Consider the following 22,498-nt stretch of genomic DNA (forward strand, 5'->3'; position numbering starts at 1 on the left):
GAGATACCCAGGTTATACCAGCTGTACATATATAATTATATACAGAGATGCCCAGGTTATACCAGCATGGTCCATATCACTATATACAAGAAGATATATAACTTATACCAGCTGTACATATATAATTATATACAGGAGATGCCCAGGTTATACCAGCATGGTCCATATCACTATATACAAGAAGATATATAACTTATACCAGCTGTACATATATAATTATATACAGGAGATACCCAGGTTATACCAGCTGTACATATATAATTATATACAGGAGATACCCAGGTTATACCAGCATGCTCCATATCACTATATACAAGAAGATGTATAACTTATACCAGCTGTACATATATAATTATATACAGGAGATACCCAGGTTATACCAGCATGGTCCATATCACTGTATACAAGAAGATGTATAACTTATACCAGCTGTACATATATAATTATATACAGGAGATGCCCAGGTTATACCAGCATGGTCCATATCACTATATACAAGATGATGTATAACTTATACTAGCTGTACATATATCATTATATACAGGAGATACCCAGGTTATACCAGCATGGTCCATATCACTATATACAAGAAGATGTATAACTTATACCAGCTGTAGATATATGGTTATATACAGGAGATGCCCAGGTTATACCAGCTGTACATATATGGTTAAATACAGGAGAGGCCCAGGTTATACCAGCATGGTCCATATCACTATATACAAGATGATGTATAACTTATACTAGCTGTACATATATCATTATATACAGGAGATACCCAGGTTATACCAGCATGGTCCATATCACTATATACAAGAAGATGTATAACTTATACCAGCTGTAGATATATGGTTATATACAGGAGATGCCCAGGTTATACCAGCTGTACATATATAGTTATATACAGTAGATGCCCAGGTTATACCAGCTGTACATATATGGTTATATACAGGAGAGGCCCAGGTTATACCAGCATGGTCCATATCACTATATACAAGATGATGTATAACTTATACCAGCTGTACATATATCATTATATACAGGAGATACCCAGGTTATACCAGCATGGTATAAGAAGATGTATAACTTATACCAGCTGTAGATATATGGTTATATACAGGAGATGCCCAGGTTATACCAGCATGGTATAAGAAGATGTATAACTTATACCAGCTGTAGATATATAGTTATATACAGTAGATGCCCAGGTTATACCAGCTGTAGATATATAGTTATATACAGTAGATGCCCAGGTTATACCAGCTGTAGATATATGGTTATATACAGGAGAGGCCCAGGTTATACCAGCTGTAGATATATGGTTATATACAGGAGAGGCCCAGGTTATACCGGCTGTACATATATGGTTATATACAGGAGAGGCCCAGGTTATACCAGCTGTAGATATATGGTTATATACAGGAGATACCCAGGTTATACCAGCTGTACATATATGGTTATATACAGGAGAGGCCCAGGTTATACCAGCTGTACATATATGGTTATATACAGTAGCTGCCCAGGTTATACCAGCTGTAGATATATGGTTATATACAGGAGAGGCCCAGGTTATACCAGCTGTACAGTCCTGTAGTTGTACAGTAGAAGGTGCACGTACACACATGTGGGATGAACCTATAGATCAGGTATCTCCACATGACAGCTCCACATTCCTGGCTTTGCGTGAATTACATAGGTGCAGCTCCAGGAATGTAGAAGTAGACGCTTGTGTTTTGACGTGTAGGGGACAGGCTGCTGCTCCCTCATCTTCACCTTTTCTTACTCTGCCAGGTCTTCAGGCTATTTTCTTTAGCTGAAAAGGTCAGAGTCCGCGTATTCGGTGGAGGCTGTTGAGTCTGGGCATGAGTGGTGCTGCAGGTCTGCAGAGTCACTGAGCCGCCCCGCACTCATCACTTTCCCTCAGCATCCCCTTCGCTCATTTCTCCTGAATGCCTTCATGCCCTAACTCATCATCACACCATCCTCCAGGGATTCCTCTTCTCCAGACTGGGCCTGCACCATTGCCATGTATTGTGACAATGGCTCGCTGCATCATCAGCCATGGCCTCCTGCTCCACTTGGCATACTGATTGGCATTGTTCCTCAGCACTACAGGTGCAGACGTCGACCAATGTCAGGGGTCCTTTAAGCGAGCGTTGATGGACTAAATCATCAGGCAGCGACTTTCTGGGCAAGACTCGACCCTTGTATGAGGGACCTCAGCAGAGAGATGAGTCTGGTGTCTGCGTGTAGTTTGGTTTGCCTGAATCGGTGCTTTTTTTATTTATTTTTTTTGAAGATTTCAAACCAAAATCCAAAAACGTGCTGCGTTCTGTGCATATGAACGCACTACCGAAACATTTCCGTATTCTAGTGGATCTTGCATTTTGCCTGCAGGCTAATTTGCCCTGTTGAATGTAGCTAATCCTTGTGCGGATCCCTGGCAGAAATCAGAGGGTCACCCTCGGATTTCTGCCACGGTTCCTCTAGTAGATGTGTGTCAGATTTTGCAAAGTTCCTTCCGTCCGACATTTAAGTGTCCAGGATTTCCCTTCTTCCGGGGTTTTGCATGACTAGAATAAGTCGGGACGTTTCAGGATATCACTCTTGCTGGTGTTTGTGCACACTTTTGCGACCACTACTGTATTAGTGCACCGGAATGGCAGATAACAGAGGGCAGCGGCTTGCGGATATCTGGGTGCTAAGCTGTTCTCCGTAGGGCTTACTCTATATTTAGCTGGTTTTATCGAGTGTGTGTTCATGTCACTTAGGAAGCGCTGCGCCTGTTTGTTCTCAGCAGCAGATTAATATTCCTTCCCTTTATGTAAATTCCTCCTCAAAAGTCCCTGGATAGTGTATCATTGAGCTGCACGCTACAGCTGGAAAGTCGAATCCCTTGTTACGTGTCTGTGTTGCACACCCGGGAGCAGGCGTGCAGGTTCAGCTCTGGGTGACTGTGTAGGTTCACATAGAGGTGAAGATGGAGGCACAGCCTGACTCAGCGCGAACTGTAAAACATGTACTGCAAGATATTTACACACATCCTCCACCCTTTACCCTGGAGCAGGTGCTGTCAATGTGCATGGCAAGGCTGGAATTCACACTGCTGGAATCCATGACTGCTCGTTTCTACCAACAGTGGCTAAACTTCACGGGCAGGGTCATGTGAGAAGTCTATAGAGGGGTCTATACTGTGCCTGGTCCTGGACGAGTTCCATAGAGGTGTCTATATTTTGCCTGGTCCTGTACAAGGTCCATAGAGGAGCTGGATAGTGTGGGGTCCTTTACAAGGTCCATAGAGGGATCCTTATAGTTTGGGGTACTGTATGAGGTCCATAGAGGAGTCTGCATTGTGTGGGTCCCAGTAGGAGGTCCATAGATGGTCTGTATAGTGTGGGGTCCTGTACGAAGTCCATAGACTGATCTATATTATACCTTGTCCTGTACGAGCTCCATAGAGGGGTCTGTATAGTGTGGGTCCCAGTAGGAGGTCCATAGATGGTCTGTATAGTGTGGGGTCCTGTACAAAGTCAGACTGATCTATATTATACCTTGTCCTGTACGAGCTCCATAGAGGGGTCTGTATTGTGTGGGTCCCAGTAGGAGGTCCATAGATGGTCTGTATAGTGTGGGGTCCTGTACGAAGTCCATAGACTGATCTATATTATACCTTGTCCTGTACGAGCTCCATAGAGGGGTCTGTATTGTGTGGGGCCCAGTACGAGCTCCATAGATAGGTCTGTATTGTGTGGGGCCCAGTACGAGCTCCATAGAGGGGTTTGTATTGTGTGGGGCCCAGTACAAGCTCCATAGAGGGGTTTGTATTGTGAGGGGCCCAGTACGAGCTCCATAGAGGGGTTTGTATTGTGTGGGGCCCAGTACGAGCTCCATAGAGGGGTTTGTATTGTGTGGAGCCTAGTACGAGGTTCATAGAGGAGTCTGTATTGTGTGGGGTCCAGTACAAGGTCCATAGAGGAGCTGGATAGTGTGGGGTCCTTTACAAGGTCCATAGAGGGATCCTTATAGTTTGGGGTACTGTATGAGGTCCATAGAGGAGTCTGCATTGTGTGGGTCCCAGTAGGAGGTCCATAGATGGTCTGTATAGTGTGGGGTCCTGTACGAAGTCCATAGACTGATCTATATTATACCTTGTCCTGTACGAGCTCCATAGAGGCGTCTGTATAGTGTGGGTCCCAGTAGGAGGTCCATAGATGGTCTGTATAGTGTGGGGTCCTGTACGAAGTCCATAGACTGATCTATATTATACCTTGTCCTGTACGAGCTCCATAGAGGGGTCTGTATTGTGTGGGGCCCAGTACGAGCTCCATAGATAGGTCTGTATTGTGTGGGGCCCAGTACGAGCTCCATAGAGGGGTTTGTATTGTGTGGGGCCCAGTACAAGCTCCATAGAGGGGTTTGTATTGTGAGGGGCCCGGTACGAGCTCCATAGAGGGGTTTGTATTGTGTGGGGCCCAGTACGAGCTCCATAGAGGGGTTTGTATTGTGTGGAGCCTAGTACGAGGTTCATAGAGGAGTCTGTATTGTGTGGGGTCCAGTACAAGGTCCATAGAGGGGTCTGTATTGTGTGAGGCCCACTACGAGTTCCATAGAGGGGTCTGTATTGTGTGGGGTCCAGTACAAGGTCCATAGAGGGGTCTGTATTGTGTGAGGTCCATAGCGGTGTCTATACTTTGTGGGGTCCAGTACGAGGTCCATAGAGGAGTCTATATTGTGTGGGGTCCATTACAAGATCCGTAGAGGATTCTGTATTGTGTGGAGTCCTGTACAAGGTCCATAGGTGTCCATTTTGTGAGACCCAGTACGAGGTCCATAGCAGTGTCTGTATTGTGTGGGGCCCAGTACGAGGTCCATAGTGGGGTTTGTATTGTGTGGGGTCCAGTACGAGGTCTGTATTGTGTGGGGTACAGTACAAGATCCGTAAAGGGTTCTGTATTGTTTGGAGTCCTGTACAAGGTCCTTAGACGGATCTATATTATGCCTCGTCCTGTTCGAGCTCCATAGAGGAGTCTGTATTGTGTGGAATCCAGTACAAGGTCCATAGAGGAATCTGTATTGTGTGGGGTCCAGTACGAGGTCCATTAAGGGGTCTGTATTGTGTGAGGTCCATAGCGGTGTCTGTACTGTGTGGGGTCCAGTACGAGTTTTATAGAGGGGTCTGTATTGTGTGGGGTCCAGTACGAGGTCCATAGAGAGGTCTGTATTGTGTGGGGCCCAGTACAAGATCCGTAAAAGATTCTGTATTGTGTGGGGCCCAGTACAAGCTCCATAGAGGGGTCTGTATTGTGTAGGGTCCAGTACGAGGTCCATAGAGGGGTCTGTATTGTGTGGGGCCCAGTACAAGATCCGTAAAAGATTCTGTATTGTGTGGAGTCCTGTACAAGGTCCATAGAGGGGTCTGTATTGTGTGGGGTCCAGTACAAGATCCATAGAGGGGTCTGTATTGTGTGAGGACCAGTACGAGGTCCATAGAGGGGTCTGTATTGTGTGGAGTTCTGTACAAGTTCCATTGAGTGGTTTGTATTGTGTGGGGTCTATTACAAGATCCATAGAGAGGTCTGTATTATGTGGGGTCCTGTACAAGGTCCATATAGGTGTCTGTATTTTGTGAGGCCCAGTACGAGGTCCATAGAGGGGTCTGTATTGTGTGGGGTCCAGTACAAGATCCATAAAGGCCCCTGTATTGTCTAGGGCCCATTGTGTAAGGTCCATAGAGGGGTTTGTATTGTGTGGGGCCCAGTATTAGGTCTATAGAGGGATCTGTATTGTTTGGGGCCCAGTACAAGGTCCATAGAGGAGTCTGTATTGTATGGGGTCCATAGAGGAGTCTGTATTGTCTGGGGCCCAGTAGGAGGTCCATAGAGGGGTCTGTATTGTGTGTGGCCCAGTAGGAGGTCCATAGAGGGGTCTGTATTGTGTGGGGTCCAGTAGGAGGTCCATAGAGGGGTCTGTATTGTGTGGGGTCCAGTAGGAGGTCCATAGAGGGGTCTGTATTGTGTGGGGTCCAGTACGAGGTCCGTAAAGGATTCTGTATTGTGTGGAGTTCTGTACAAGGTCCATAGAGGGGTCTGTATTGTGTGGGGTCCAGTACAAGAACCGTAAAGAATTCTGTATTGTGTGGAGTTCTGTACAAGGTCCATAGAGGGGTCTGTATTGTGTGGGGTCCAGTACAAGGTCTATAGAGAGGTCTGTATTGTGTGGAGTCCTGTACAAGGTCCATAGAGGTGTCTGTATTTTGTGAGGTCCATAGAAAGGTCTGTATTGTGTGGGGCCCAATAGGAGGTCCGTAGAGGGGTCTGTATTGTGTGGGTTCCAGTAAGAGGTCCCTAGAGGGGCCATGTATAATGTGTACAAGGTCCATAGAGGGGTCTGTATTGTGTGAGGTCCAGTACTAGGTCCAGAGAGGGGTCTGTATTGTGTGGGGTCCAGTACAAGGTCCATAGAGGGTTCTGTATTGTGTGGGGTCCAGTACAAGGTCCATAGACGGGTCTGTATTGTGTGGGGCCCAGTACAAGGTCCATAGAGGGGTCTGTATTGTGTGGTGCCCAATAGGAGGTCCGTAGAGGGGTCTGTATTGTGTGGGGTCCAGTAAGAGGTACCTAGAGGGGCCATGTGTAACGTGTACGAGGTCCATAGAGAGGTCTGTATTGTGTGAGGTCCAGTACGAGGTCCATAGAGGGGTCTGTATTGTGTGGGGTCCAGTACAGGGTCAATAGAGGGTTCTGTATTATGTGGGGTCCAGTACAAGGTCCATAGAGGGGTCTGTATTGTGTGAGGTCCAGTACGAGGTCCGTAGAGGGTTCTGTATTGTGTGGGGTCCAGTACAAGGTCAATAGAGGGTTCTGTATTGTGTGGGGTCCAGTACAAGGTCCATAGAGGGGTCTGTATTGTGTGAGGTCCAGTACGAGGTCCATAGACGGGTCTGTATAGTGTGTACGAGGTCCATAGTGGGGTCTGTATTGTGTGGGGCCCAGTACAAGGTCCATAGAGTGGTCTGTATTGTGTGGGGTCCAGTACGAGGTCCATAGTGGGGTTTGTATTGTGTGGAGCCCAGTACGAGGTCCATAGTGGGGTTTGTATCGTGTGGGGCCCAGTACGAGGTCCATAGAGGGGTCTGTATTGTGTGGGGCCTAGTACGAGGTCTATAGAGGGGTCTGTATTGTGTAGGGCCTAGTACGAGGTCCATAGAGGGGTCTGTATAGTGTGTACGAGGTCCTTAGTGGGGTTTGTATTGTGTGGGGCCCAGTACGAGGTCATAGTGGTTTCAGTATTGTGCAGGGTTTTGTGACGTAATCAGATTTTATAATGGCCGGTATAAGAGCGCCCCCTGTGGTAGTGGCCTGTACAGTATATATTTCCTTTCTAACTTCATGAAGGGGCCATCAGCGGGCTGACCTTCCAGATTAACTGCAATTAAAGTGAGCCGTCCATTAGGTGTCTGACATTTGCGTGCTGAGTGACAGCCAGCCACATCCACCCTTCCAGAGCTGCTATGTTAATCCTCTCCTCAAATAGGATTTGGGTAAATACATTTTTCTCTGTGTGTGTCCTGTCAGGGCTGATGTATGGGTCCATCGTGGTGGAGACTTCAGGCTTGAAAGAATTAATAGTATTTGCATATTTGGTTTTGGAATCTTCCCCAGAAGGTACAGACTGAGATTCTGCAGCTCCCGTGACACTTCACATGCCTCCGCACTCATACTTATTGCTGGTTTTGCAATTCTTTTTTTTCCACTTCAAAAGGTGAAAAGTTTAAGTGGATTATTCAGAGGAGTTTTCTAGGCAGGAGTGATTGTCCTAGCCTAGAATATGCTGGGTTCTAGGAATCCTACCGGAGAGGTCCTAAAAAACCCACACTCCACCATGTGTGACCACCCATGGGATTGAGGGTCTACAAGGCTTATAGAAATGTGGAAATATGATGTTGGGGGCTGGGGTATTGGGGTCCTTTATCACAAGGAAACAAATTCCCCCGTAACAAGCGCCTATCGATGACATCACAAGTCAGTGGTGCTTGTTTATGGCCATTCTTACATTCCAGTTATCTGCTGTTTTTATGATCGTTCATCCCTTGCCTCCTGCGGTTTCCATTATTGTCGGCAGCACAAGTCCTGTCTACGCAACGGGCATTAGCTGCCGACAAACGATGATCAATAGGTCATCATAAAAGATGCCATCAGAAACAAACTAGTGAATCATCATTAGTCAGTTGTCCAATGGACATGTTTGCAGTGGGCCATGATGGAGAACATTTGGGTGATCAAAAGGGTTCTGCGTAGTTGTTGTCCACAGTCATGAGTTTACCATCAGATCACCCAGCCTGATTCGGGGGGCAATCGTTACTAGAGATCTGTGTATATCCTTCCATAAGGATCCCAGAAGCTGTCAACAGTTGTCCCCGATGATCTGTCCTATGCTCCTGGTGATCGGAGATGACATCGTTTTGGTCTATGACCGTTTTCACAATATTTCTTTTTTTTTCTTTTTCTTCACAGCTATTGGATCTGTTCATTAAATGGGACTGGTCAACGTACCTGGCGGACTATGGGCAACCCAACTGTAAATACCTGCGGGTCAACCCCACCACAGCGCTCACGTTACTGGAGAAGTAAGTTCTTGGGCAGTAAAGTTAGGATGTCATCTAAGTTATTTGTGAAGAGCACCTATATTTGTCATGGTCTTGGCACCTGGGGCTGGATAGAACATTCCAACGTTTCCTTACAGGTTACTGCATGAGTAAGTGACACCCTGCTGAGTAATACCGGCCAACCCTGGTTACTGAGGAAAGCCTGGATTGTAGGTGACAGGTCCAGGACACGTCAGAAATCATCCTATTTTCTCTGTCGTATAGCGTCCTATATTTGCTTATAAATCACTGCTACCTGATTGTAGAACAGGCTGGAGGAACATCCTCTCCAGTAACTGTCAGGATGCACACCTTCTTCTTGCAGGTTATATGGTGGTGACATACTCTGAGATGTGGTCAGGATCCTGCACCACCATGTCATATGTACCTGCTTCTGGGACATGGCCAGGACCCTGCATCACCATGTGATATGTACCACTCTCTGAGGCATAGCCAGGATCCTGCACCACGTCATATGTACCTGCTTCTGAGACATGGCCAGGACCCTGCACCGCCATGACATATGTACCACTCTCTGAGACATGGCCAGGACCCTACACTGCCATGTCATATGTACCACTCTCTGAAGCATGGCCAGGACCCTGCATCACCATGTGATATGTACCACTCTCTGAGGCATAGCCAGGATCCTGCACCACCATGTCATATGTACCTGCTTCTGAGACATGGCCAGGACCCTGCACCGCCATGCCTTATGTACTAGCCTCAGAGGCATGGCCAGGACCCTGCACCGCCATGCCTTATGTACTACCCTCAGAGGCATGGCCAGTACCCTGCACTGCCATACTATATGTACCAGACTCAGAGACATTGTCAAGACCCTGCACCTCCATGTCATATGTACCAGCTTTAGAAACATGGCAAGGACTCTTCACTGCCATGTCATATGTACTTGCCTCTGAGACATGGCCAGGACTCTGCACTGCTATACCATATGTACCAGGCTCAGAAACATGGTCAGGACCCTGCACTTCCATACCATATGTACCAAGCTCTGAGACATGGCCAGGACTCAACACTGCCATGTCATATGTACCTGCTTCTGAGACATGGCCACGACCCTGCACCACCATGTCATTTGTACCACTGTCTGAGGCATGGCCAGGACCCTGCACCACCATGTGATATGTACCAGCCTCAGAGACATGGCCAGGAAACTACACCGCCATTTCATTTGTGCATGCTTCTGAGACATGGCCACGACCTGAACAGTCATGTCATTTGTACCACTATCTGAGGCATGGCCAGGACCCTGCATCACCTTGTCATATGTACCAGCGTCCGATACATAGTCAGGACCCTACACTGCCATGTCATATGTACCACTCTCTGATGCATGGCCAGGACCCTACACCGCCATGTCATATGTACCAGCGTCCGAGACATGGACAGGATCCTACACCGCCATGTCATATGTATCACTCTCTGTGGCATGGCCAGGACCCTGCACCACCATGTCATATGTACCAGCGTCCGAGACATGGGCAGGATCCTACACCGCCATGTCATATGTACCACTCGCTGAGGCATGGCCAGGACCCTACACCGCCATGTCATATGTATCACTCTCTGAGGCATGGCCGCAATGTCATATGTACATGCTTCTGAGACATGGCCAGGACCCTACACCGCCATGTCATATGTACCACTGTCTGAGGCATGGCCAGGACCCTACACCGCCATGTCATATGTATCACTCTCTGTGGCATGGCCAGGACCCTGCACCACCATGTCATATGTACCAGCGTCCGAGACATGGGCAGGATCCTACACCGCCATGTCATATGTACCACTCGCTGAGGCATGGCCAGGACCCTACACCGCCATGTCATATGTATCACTCTCTGAGGCATGGCCGCAATGTCATATGTACATGCTTCTGAGACATGGCCAGGACCCTACACCGCCATGTCATATGTACCACTGTCTGAGGCATGGCCAGGACCCTACACCGCCATGTCATATGTAACAGTCTCTGAGGCATGCCCAGGACCCAGCCCTGCCATGTCATATATATATTTTCTCAGGAACACCACAATTAACAGGATCGACCCCACCAGGCACTATGCCTGGTTTAGTAGGGTCAGTCTCCCTGGTTGGTGCTCATACTCCTTCAGTAGCTGTTGGCCTCTCGACGTCTCCATGTGTGTGCCTTTTATCACTTGCCTCTCTTCCCTTATCAGTAATGTTTTCTCATTTTCCTTCCTGCTCTTCCTACATATCTATTGATCTCTGTTGAATACATTTTTCTACTGTGCTTTATAGCTGCTCACTGACATTTGACATCATTGCAAGTCATCGTTGCTCAAAAAAATAAAATAAGTAGCAACACTTACGAATCTATAGCAAAAAGTCTCTATGGTGGTGGTGCCTGCAGTGTTGGATACCAGTCTGTACCATCCCCAAATCATCCAGAATAAATCAAAAATGTAACTGCAGCACTCGCTAGTCTTCAATTCATGCTGGTTTTTTCACCAAAAATGGTGGCGTTTCGACCTCTCGGTCTTTCTCAAGCAAAGACCAAGAGGTCGAAACTTCGCAATTTTCGGTGAATAAACCAGCAGGAATTGAAGACTGGCGAGTGCTGCAGTTACATTTTTGATTTATTCTGGATCATTGCATGGTATGGGCTCAGATCAGTGCTAATAGGGAGAGCCGCCTACATCTTCCTGCATACCATCCTCCTCTGGTCACATTCATCACATTTACCTTTGGTTTCATGTTTTTTCCCCTCCTTGTCCGGTAAAGGATACACCGCGTGTAAGTATGGCTGCCATGGACTTCCTACTAAAATGATTGCTGCAGTGTATGTTCCTGGATCTGTGTCCTGGTCATTCTTTACTAAACCTTTTAGCTGTGGTTTTCCTGGTGTATTTATTTGTTACTGACTTGCTCATAGGTCCGGGTGGTCTGTGTGTGTTGTGTGATTGCTCGGCATGGTCCGCCAGCCGTACTAAAAGGGTTGGTAGGCATTGTAGATCGGGTCGGTTGAAATCCAGGTGCATGCACTAAATCCAGAGGTCAGCCTCTGTTTTCTTCTGCTGTGGAAGGAATAATCTGCATCGTGAACATGCACTAATGGGACAACCCCTTTAACCATAACGTAGTGACAGTCAGCTGCACGTAACGCTAACAGGATATTGTTATGCATTTAAAGGGGCAGTGATGCAACATGGGAACCCATTGTCTTATCTCTACCTAGGGAGGTCTACAAATTTATATAAGGTTCTGAGAAAGTTTTTGAAGGGCATTAGACCTGTTCTGAGAATGTAAGGTCTTCATTACTAGGAAAGACCTTAGTACATATAGATGGAGTCAAATCTTGTATGACCATTCAGTTTACACATCCTCTAGAATACTTACGGGTTAACCCCCTGTAAGAAGGAGGCTACAAACTAAGTGACAGATATCTGATGGGGAAGAGCTGGGATCAATTCTGGTACAGGCTCCATAGTGATTGCCTGCATGTTATCTACAGCCCGAGGTGTGTGTTCCAGTTTGGATAGTCGTGTCTAGTAGGTGTTGGTATATAATGTGTTGACTGGCCTCGAGTAATTTTTTGCGGGTCCCTTTGCATGTTTTTCTGCCTGTTTTTCTGTACCAGTTGTTCTTGGACCATCCCTTCTTGTTAGAAGATTCTCTTGACAATAAGCTGATCACAAAGCCGCCCCCTGCTGGGACCTCCAGCAATCAGCTGTAAATCAGTGGTGAAATCCTGCAGTACATGTTCAGTTTCCCAGCAGCGCCCCAACAGGAGAAATTAGGCATTACACAGGCTGGAGTCATATCAGCAGTGTGATTCAGGATAGGTCCTCCAGAGCAAAGAGACGCTCTTTATGACTTCTCCTTATTCTGGTCAAGAGATGACAGGTCCTGAAATTGGTTTTGTAAACTGGACATCCCCTTAAACACAGATGCATACAGATGTATGACTCGAGCTCCTATTACTATGATTATGCTCCAGGCAGATGACTGTGGTTTAAAATTATTTGTACAGGGCCCCAGAAGGATCTACATCTCTTTCTGATGCTACGTGGTATTGTTGCCAACTTTCATCGATGTTCTACAACCCATTCTAAAGTTTTATAAGAGCATGCGGAGTCCATACTGCTGACCACACATTTCTCAGATTCCAAGTGTCCTCCTCTAATATTTCCTTCATGTACATTTTTGTCCCCCCCCCCCCAGAATGAAAGATCCCAGCAGGAAGAACAACGTCTTTGCTCAATTCCGAAAGAATGAAAGAGACAAGCAGAAGCTCATAGAAACCGTGGCCAAGCAGCTTCGGGGCCTAATCATCAGCCACCATTCATGAAGCTGTGACACCGCGACGAACATGGGAGCGTGCAACACCTTGTACACTGAACCAAACTGGAGCTCAGCGCTCCTGGCCTCACGTCTAGTATACGGCTCCTCTGCTGCCCTCTCGTAAATCGCAATGCTGGGCCAAGATTAAACAAGGGGATCTAGAATTTTATAATGCTTTTGGCAGGCGCTGGTGGCTGTTCTTTACTATTGCACTGATATTCTAGGTTTGACATGTACAGTGTTAGGAAATGTCAATTTTACATGTTTTTAGTACACATGACACTGATACAGAACTTCTTATAGATAAATGGAATTGGGGAATGTAACCGATGCACTCTGACCTTTAGATGACACACTAATCCACGCTTATAGACTAAGAATTTTCAGGAGAAACATGGCGAGAGGACTCATTACTGGAAATGCTGACCTAATCCTACCACTATGAGGGAAGAATTAATGCTACTCCCGGGTCTTCTCTTATCTACTCTTTCTGTGTTCTACTAGTGACAGACCTGATGTCTGGTGAAACCTTCCCTACTACATGCTGTGTGTTAATTCTAGTTCCGTTCTTGACTGATTAGAAGAGAACATCAGTGCAGTCCATGATTTTTTATCTATGACATAGGAACCACAGTATTCAACATTTTTTCAAATGTTCGTTGGGCATCTCTCGGTCTGGAAATCCTTAGGAAGCACAACTGTTTTCATAAATGCCAATGAAATCACTAATGATTCACTGAGACTTTGGAAAGGGAGGAGCCATGATAGATTGTAGAAAGCTCTGGCCTTTACCCAAGGCGGTTTGGAGTGTTTTTATGTTCATTGTGCCTTTGCTTTCAGTATAAAAAAAAATATATCAAAGAGCCCAACCTGTTTTATGTTATGACATGATTTGGAATAGTGGGAAACCTCTTCTGCCACATTTGTATCTTTGTTGGGGCAATGCAGGCTAGATGTCCCCAAACATAATGTATGATGGCAAAAATTCTTTATGGGGGACATACTAGGATCTTTGATACCAACCTGGATGCACCATGACCAGCCATTTCTCGTGTGGGCTACTGCAGACAAATGATTATTGGGCGTTTCAGTTCTTCTACAGTTTGTGTCGAGTCTCTTCATCTGTAAGATGCTTTCTAATATTGTTTAGGGATGAGAGGACCTGGTCAAGGCTTTTTGAAAATATCTTCCTACCCCCAATTAGGATACACTGGAAGAACAGATTCAAGGAATTTTTTTTTTTTTTTTTTTTTTTTTTTTTTTTTTTTATGGATTCAAGGGAATAATCTACAAGTTGGGCCACTTTGTATTCTATGGGATCTTGATAATATTTTCGTGCTCAGTTTCCTTCATTTCTCCGGGGATCAGTCTACAATAAAAGGGTCCTTTCCCTTGTGTAATGTCGCCATCACTGGTCCTTTATGGAGGCCTTCTACTCCCGCTAATGTTAACTGGACTGGTCATTGGAATATTATCTTTTGTGGTCAGGTCACGATCTGTAAGAACCTAGTGTGATCTTCCTCATTTCACCAATTCTATCCCTACATCGAAGCCACAGAATAAGCATACGTTGGCACCATCATGAAAACTATCTCTGTATTATGAAGCTTAGTGTTCGATGTGTAGGTAGGATGCACAATGTGTCTTAATAGTTAATGGCGTATTGTTTACGGAATATTTTTTTTCTTTACTCCAGACCATAAAATATGAGGTGCCGTAACTGCATCAGATCCCTGAGACAAAATTCTCTTCCTTTATGCAATTTTTTTTTTTACCAAATTCTGGTTTGATTTGTTGTAAGTGATGGAGAAACTACCCTCCCCCCGATATGTATTGCTTCTCTGTGTTCTGCTCAATGATAATACTTCCTTAGCTGAAAACGTATGCCATGTGGGGCACGCTGCCTAACCGCTACAGTCCCCTGTATATATGGTTGTCAGACAGCATGTCACTAGTAACCAGTCTTTCTCAGATTACCTATGGCATAGAAAAGTGTGGTCTCTGCAAAGGTTTGTAGTGCCAGAAGTAGGATCTCTATCTGAAGTGTCAGCAAAGCAATAAAACTTCTGTACACACTGGTCCGATGCAATAATCAAAGTTTATTTTTCGAATTTCACTTGGCCATTTTAGTTTTTAAGGTTTCTGCCTTCCCAGGACCTTCTTCAGAAACAGTCTGTCCATAGAAATGCAATACTTCAGCATTCAATGTAAATAAAATGTAAGGCGTATTCCGGTTAAAGAAAGTTATCCCCTATACACAGGATAGGGTATAACCATTAGATCAGTGGTTCTACTGCTGGGAGAACAGGGGCCTGTACCACATGGAGCCCCCCTGAAATACACAGAGCGGCTTCTTGGAAGTGTCTGCCATCTTTCCATTTATTTCTACAGGAACACCTGTAGACAGCCGAGCTTTGCACTCAGCTATGTCCGGCGCTCCCATAGCAATGAATGGACCAGTGGCGCACATTTACGACCAGCCACTCCATCCGTTTCAGGAAGGGAAGGGGGATACTGGGCCTCCATTCTTGTGAACGGTGGGGGTCCTAGCAGTAGGACCCCTCACTGATCTAATGGTTGTCCCCTATACTGTGTATAGTCAATAACGTTCTCTAACCGGAATAGTCCTTTAATCTTCTGTTTCAATCATTCATTCATTCATTCGTGGATCAACGGGAAACCCAGAGTCAAGATATGGTCAATTAATAATAGTTGCACTTGGAATCACAGTCTGGTATCTTGTGACAACAGGTCCTGTTCAGGGGAAGTGCCCACCATCAATGCTCCAAGGGCAAACTTAAAGCCCCTTTCTGGATAGTATGGAGTAAAGCTATCAGAAGTTACACGTAGTCTTCAGATAGCTGTATCAGATCGGTCCCCCTTATTAAGTAGGATGAGAGGCTGATATGCTTGTATAGGTAAAGAACCATGAATAGGATTCCCGCTGTATGATCCGGATTACATATAGTGACCCTGAACGGGGAGCAGCAGAGCTCAGCAGTGTTCTCGCTCTTACAACCTTATTAATCAGATTTTTGTCGACATGCGTACAGTATCCTATGTATATGTTTTACCATAGGACGCCAAGAAACTACAAGAATAGATTGTATTGTCCATATACATATTTCTGAAGGTCACATCTATATCTCGCGTCATATATCTGCCTAGCAGGGTGTGTATTATTGCTGAGGAAACGTGTATATATATACAGTGCCAAACCGGCTTTCAATATCGATGCACAGGTTATGCCAAGATATGTTGTGAAACTTTGCACATATATTATGCAATCAAAATTCAGCTTCCTTCAAGTTAAAAATCTGTCAGCGCTGTGCTAGTGACTGGAGTGAACATTATGGTGCAGATTTACTAGTCCTAGATGTGGCTTATTATCGGGAATCAACATGGTCCTTATAAAGGTGCAGCCAATCACCCTAATGAGCAGGACAGGAGCAAATCATTCATGTGACACCTAAAATTGTCAGTTGTTGGCAGCACATTGTCTTGTGTATACTCGAAAATACCCAAAGTGAATGGGGACGAACAATTGTAATAACCTTCATTTATTCTCCTTAGACTTTGCATCAAGCCTTGTGAATGGCACTTTAAGCAAACTTCTATTGGTATCTGTTTATTGCCACCGCCATGTAAGAGGACCCTTAGACAGGCTAAAGATGCACGCTGGATGAGCATGGAGCATGGCTGGACAAATCAGAACTGTTCACCAACTATTGGTCGACTTGGGGAAAGAGAAAGAAGGAGGTGGTACCAGTGTCAAATACATTTGGCACAAACTGGTGGTAGTGTAGTCGGTATATCTGGCAAACCGAAATTGTACTATAGTCTCATATATCTGGCACACAGAGGTTGTACCATAGTCTGTTACATCTGGCAGAAAGAGGTGGTTCCATAGTCAATTACATCTGGCACAGAAGAGGTACCTTAGTCCTATAAATCTGGCAGAAACATATGGTACCATAGTCCATTACATCTGGCACAGAAGTGGTATAGTAGTCCTGTATATCTGGCACACAGGTGGTACCATAATCCCATATATCTGGCACACAGAGGTGGTACTGTAATCCCATATATCTGGCACAAAGAGGTCATACTGTATTTTATTCCCTTATATCCGGCATAAAGAAGTTGTGCCATAGTCCATTACATGTGGCAGAGATGGTACCGTAGTCCCATACATCTGGCACTGGTAGTCAGCTGATGATTTGATGACTCAAGGTGAACAGTTCTTACTGCTGTAATTATCCAGTCAGGTAGCTTCAGATAACTGTCTGTGTCAAACACTCGTGCCAATGTAGAGACGTAGCTGGTTCTCCACTGAAGCATGCTAAGAAGAATGCACAAGTAGTTTGGTGTGTGCCTTCAGTGATGGTGCTACATCATGTGAAACTGTAAAATGCTCCAAAAACATCATTCATATAGGATGAGACTTTTCAGTAACATTGAGTTATTATTTGAAGTGTTAAGATACATCTAAGGGAAGCATTGGTTGGTGGTCAATGAGATGGGACGATCACCGCTCCTAAGAGGCTGCAGTGTACATACCAGTCTCATTCATCTCACTGGGAACAGAAATTGGAAATTATGAAAACTCATCATCAAGTTAAAGGGTCTTGGCATTCTTGCAATCAGTGGTGTCTCGAGTCATGGACCTCCTGAAATACTAGTGTAGAAAACTAGGAAATTATGGCAGAATTGGTTGACTGCACAGGTTGTCTTAGAAAAAAAATAATAATTAAAGTTGCCTTTTTCATGCACCTTCTTCACACAATGAAGGCAGCCATAAGAGTGACTGTAAAGTGAGCTTTGTAACTTGGCAACCCCCCCAACTACAACAGGACTGACATCAACTACTTGATAACAGAGAAACCAGGATGACAAAGGGAAAATTGTATTGGTTAGCAAATGGGATTGGTCAGGGATATAGGGGGATTCGAATCCCATTTGCAATAGTGCACTTTTAACTCCTTTTCTTGCCAGGGAGTCTTTATCCTTCAACAATTTTGTTTTAAGGTGGAGGCTATGAGGATCTGGTCGGAGCCTCCCCAGGTTTTATGGTTTTTCAATAGACTTGAGAAGTAACACCCCAGAGGTAGACAGGTATTTACACCTGTGGAATATCAACCATGAGTTACCGGGTGTCACATTTAGACTTTTTGTTGACTGGAAATGTTATAAATTGCTTTCACACCCCTTGTACTATATTGTCTTACTTACAGAGCCAGAATAAAAACTAACTAAATCCACAATGTTGTCTTTTTCTTCCATTCTGCTCCTTAAATGGGCCTACCACCAGGTGTTTAGTCGGAGACATCTGTGCAACATCCTATCGAGGCCACCTTATTCTTTTATATGACCAACAAAGTGCCAAACAAATCCATGGTACGGCACAACTGTGGCCGAAATCCAGGTATCGACCTTCTGCAGAACCTCTTGTAAACTAACACATGACATGAACATACTCTTAATGACAGAGCGGCATATCTGTCAAGACATTTTTAAGCGTCTAACTCTGAATGCAAGAAGATAATCACTCTTGGCATAATCGCCACTCAAAATTCTGAAACCTCATCCAGTGCAATGACCGAAGTGAGGTCACGTGGCCTTCACAACGAACCTGTGCTCTTCACACATCTTGCTTCTTTGTCTCTGAACAGGACATTGCTGTCTACTTAGAATTTCAAGACTTCTTGGATTAGGCAGGTTAGCTGAGAAATATCAATGAGTTAATGTGGTTTGTCTAAACACAAAGCATAAACCAATTTTTGGGGGGAATTTTTACGTTGTGCCAGCAGTTTCTCCAAAAATGCGTTCCTTTATCAGCTGTGAACGGAACCTCAACAAAAGGTGGATCTTACGTCAAGACTACCTGAAAATCCACAAGCCAGTCTTCCAAACTGTATTTCAAAATGAAAATCTGCAGCAAAGTCTAATCTTTAATACAATACATAGAAACAAAATGATCACATTTAGATGTAAAAATGTAGCCTTTTCCTTACCTTAGAAAACTTTTGAGCACCGCTGTGTCACCATATCCAAAGATGGATGTACCGGCATTATGGAATTGCCTGGAATTTTCTCTAAACTTTGCATTTACATGAAGTAACAGTATATTTTATAAGGAGAATAAGAAAAATTACTGCTACTCTTCATAAGAGGAAGCCTCCACCACACACAGTACTGTACTCTGTTGTATTGATCACTGTGATGAGCGGGTAGACTTGCATGTTGGCCGGATAATGGATGGATCTCATAGTGCTGATCATTTATATATACAGAGTATAGTGACTCTAGCAATCCGTAAATACTTTCTGATATGACCTTTTCAGTGACCGTATTCACCATGTATAGTCAGGTTCAGCAAACATATTTGTGGCTGCTTTAAGATTTTAAGGTCAAGAGATGTCACATGAATCTTCCTACACTTTCTCAAACAGAGACAGTGGTCTGGTGGCACAAAATCAGCAGGCGCTAAGGAAAGTAGTGGCTGTGTTGGTAATATTCTTATTTGTGGGGTGAAGTTTTCTCAGTTTTAATGCGGTCTATATTATTATCGCATTTTACGTAGGTGAGACCCCGAAGACCTTGTGTTGGAAATCAATAATGAGTTCTGTAACGCATCGTGTATACCCACTGCCTACTGAACTGATTTGGCTTGCATCTGCTTCTGAGGATGTTGTTGAAGTTTCACCTTTCCACCCCCCATACAGAGATTTGGACTTTGCTGTAGGGGCCACCAAACTGCTACATCTATAAGGAGTCTCTGTTCAGAGTCTGCTGACCTAGGTGCATCAAGGAACACCGCAATGAAAGAGAAGACCACGTCACTCTGGTAGCTGATGCATCAAATGCTTATTTTTATTCTTATTAGAAAAAATTTGGGGGGGATTTTTTAGTCTAAAAAAATCCCCCCCAATTTTTTTTTCTAATAAAAATAAGCATTTGACGCAACAGCAACCAGAGTGCCGTGGTCTTCTCTTTCATTGCATGAACTTTATATACCACTGAGCACCACCCTCATCACAGAGGTGTGCTGTTCAACTCTCTCCTCACATTGGTCAAGAGACACCTTGGCTGTGTAGCACCAAGGGGCAGCCAAGCGTGTGGCCAGAGAACAATCGGAGAAGGGGACAGGCGAAGTTTGTGTAGTACAATAGTCAGGCAATAGGTCAAGAGAGGCAGCACAGAGTCAATCCAGTAAACAGGCATGGGATGTCAGAACAATAGCGCACCTATATTGGCTATGAACCTTTAGTTCGGAAACCTTCCCATAAGTGAAGGCACACTATCTATACCCCAGGGAATGATACTATTGGTTGGGGACAGATTAACCAGTGCGCGCTGGCCTATTAAGAGCATCAGGATGCAGACGGGAAATGCTGCAAGTGTCCTGCAGCTTGAAGGAGTCAGTGGGGTACTCCGGCAACTACCGTCATCACAAGTTGTAACAAACACCTGAATTCAAATGGGCGCTCTTCACATGAGGTGTCATACCCTTGAGTTTGCCAGCTGATGATAGTAAACTATTTACTTTTGAAGTTCAGACATAACTGCCTCAGGCTGAGTATAAACTCAAAGTGAACAAACACTTTGACAGATGATGGTCTTCCTCCCCCTCCTGAGATCTTGCATAGTGAGAATATTTCTGGCTAGGTTAAGACCTTTATCTAGCCTTAACGACAACGCCCATGTCTGCATGAAAACAAGAATTTGCCTAGTAGCTAGTGACTTTATCATGACATTGGTTTTTAGGGAAACATGAGCCAAGTGAAAAGCTTAACACTGGTATATTCAAATTTGAGAAGTGATGGCACTTTCTTTGAATGTCAGAGACTGGAATACCGGTATTTGTCGGAGTACATATTTAATAAGGTGCACTTTTTAGGAGTAGCCAGGCTAATTTAAAGGGGTATTCCGGTAGGTACAAGTTATACAAGAATAGGGGATAACTTTCAGATCCCCCACCAATCACGAGAACGGGGCCTGCAGGGGGTACGGGGCCCCTGTTTTCCTGATCGGTGGTGGTCCCAGCGGTAGGTCCCCACAGATCTGAAAGTTATCCCCAATCCTGGCTACTCCTAAAATGTGCAGCTGAACATACATGTGGTGTTATAGATATCAATTTTTTTTAGATACAGTAGAGCTTCTCCCCTGACTGTGGCTGCCCATAAAATCATCAATGTCATATTCCCAAAACCCGAATTCAATGTCTGTCTAAACAAAATCAAGGAAGCAGAACAATGTCACACACACAAATGAGGCCTCAAATAAACCTATCCTGGCATCAGGGTTTCCTCAAAATCCCCTAGACCTTATGGAGTCATTCGAAAGGTCAGGCTCGGGATACCTAAACCTGCAGAAGGGGTCATGTATAAAATCCCATACAGATGAAAATTCATTAAAGAAATACTGGATCTAGTCCATAACCTGTAGGTGTGCTGCTCATAAATACATATGCCAATTACTGGCATCACCTGGGTTACCGTCACCTCAAACAGAGCTCTGAAAGATGATGAAATTAAGGATCTAATCATTCCTTCCTCTAACCCCTCCATGTTTGATATGCATGTGTGCGGAACATGACAGTTTAGATGAAGTTGCTATGATGTCCATATCTTAGTGAACAGATTTTGAGCCAAAACCTTTATGAAACTGACCCCATAAAATGTCATAAAAGTCCATTAGCATACACACTAGTCCCACCATGACATCAAAGGAAGGGTGGCTAGTGGTGGAATCTTCTATAGGATTTACAAGAACAACCAGGTGTGTGTGCACGCTGATAGTTGTAGTTTCACAGCAGCTGGAGTGCTGAAGGTTGCTGGATCCCTGGTCTAAGGGCTCGTGCACATGAACGTGTGTGCCCCGTGCCCATGATGCACTGGCATCAGCCTTGTGCCCGCCGTTTGCAGATGTGGGCACATGGCCGATGTAGATGTAATCCGCAAGATTCAGTCTGTGCCACAAAAAAAAATTTGCGGTGCGGAGGTACGGACTGAAATCCCATGTAAGCGCTCTGTACTGCTTCCGGCTCCGTGCCCCTCCACTCCGTATCTTGTGGAATGCGGACCCATTCAAGCAAATGGGTCTGCAGCCAGTGCCCATATATTGCGGACCCGCTATTTGTGGGCTGCACACGTTCATGTGCATGAGCCCTAAGTCCTGATCCTGACATGCATTGTGTGAAATCCTAGAGAAGCGAATCCAAATTCCAACAATTTTCACACTTCAAGAACGTTTATCAGGGAAATTCATATAAGGATATCGATGTGTTGCTCCATGATTGCATAAACATCTGGGACATGAAATTTCCAAATATGTTGGACATCTGTGCAGTACTCATGATTCTGCACCCATCTTTGAAGGTCCATTCCTTAATCTGAAGAACAATGCCATCATTCTGAGACTACAGCCATGGATAGATTTAGAAAATTTGCATTGAAAAGTTGGCTTTTCCAACCCAAAGCCTTTACATCAACACCTTCAACCACCTCCTGTTTTTCTTGACAC

The 22,498-nt window shown here is 44.9% G+C and overlaps 1 protein-coding gene across 4 annotated transcripts in view; it reads left to right on the forward strand.

The window, feature by feature from the left end:
- The window catches only part of EXOC6B (exocyst complex component 6B), a 144,416-nt gene extending 126,179 nt beyond the window's left edge, over window positions 1-18,237 (forward strand). For 2 of the 4 annotated variants that reach the window (XM_044294497.1, XM_044294514.1), the window contains 3 exons: window positions 8,514-8,626; window positions 11,414-11,425; window positions 12,854-18,237. In XM_044294497.1, coding sequence (XP_044150432.1) covers window positions 8,514-8,626; window positions 11,414-11,425; window positions 12,854-12,980 — 252 coding nt within the window. In that variant the 3' untranslated portion in view covers window positions 12,981-18,237. The remainder of the gene's footprint in view (window positions 1-8,513; window positions 8,627-11,413; window positions 11,426-12,853) is intronic. The other 2 variants (XM_044294506.1, XM_044294524.1) reach the window with 1 other exon arrangement.
- The last annotated feature ends 4,261 nt before the right edge of the window (window positions 18,238-22,498 follow it).

Source organism: Bufo gargarizans, chromosome 1 (genome assembly GCF_014858855.1).
Source record: "Bufo gargarizans isolate SCDJY-AF-19 chromosome 1, ASM1485885v1, whole genome shotgun sequence".
NCBI lineage: Eukaryota > Metazoa > Chordata > Amphibia > Anura > Bufonidae > Bufo > Bufo gargarizans.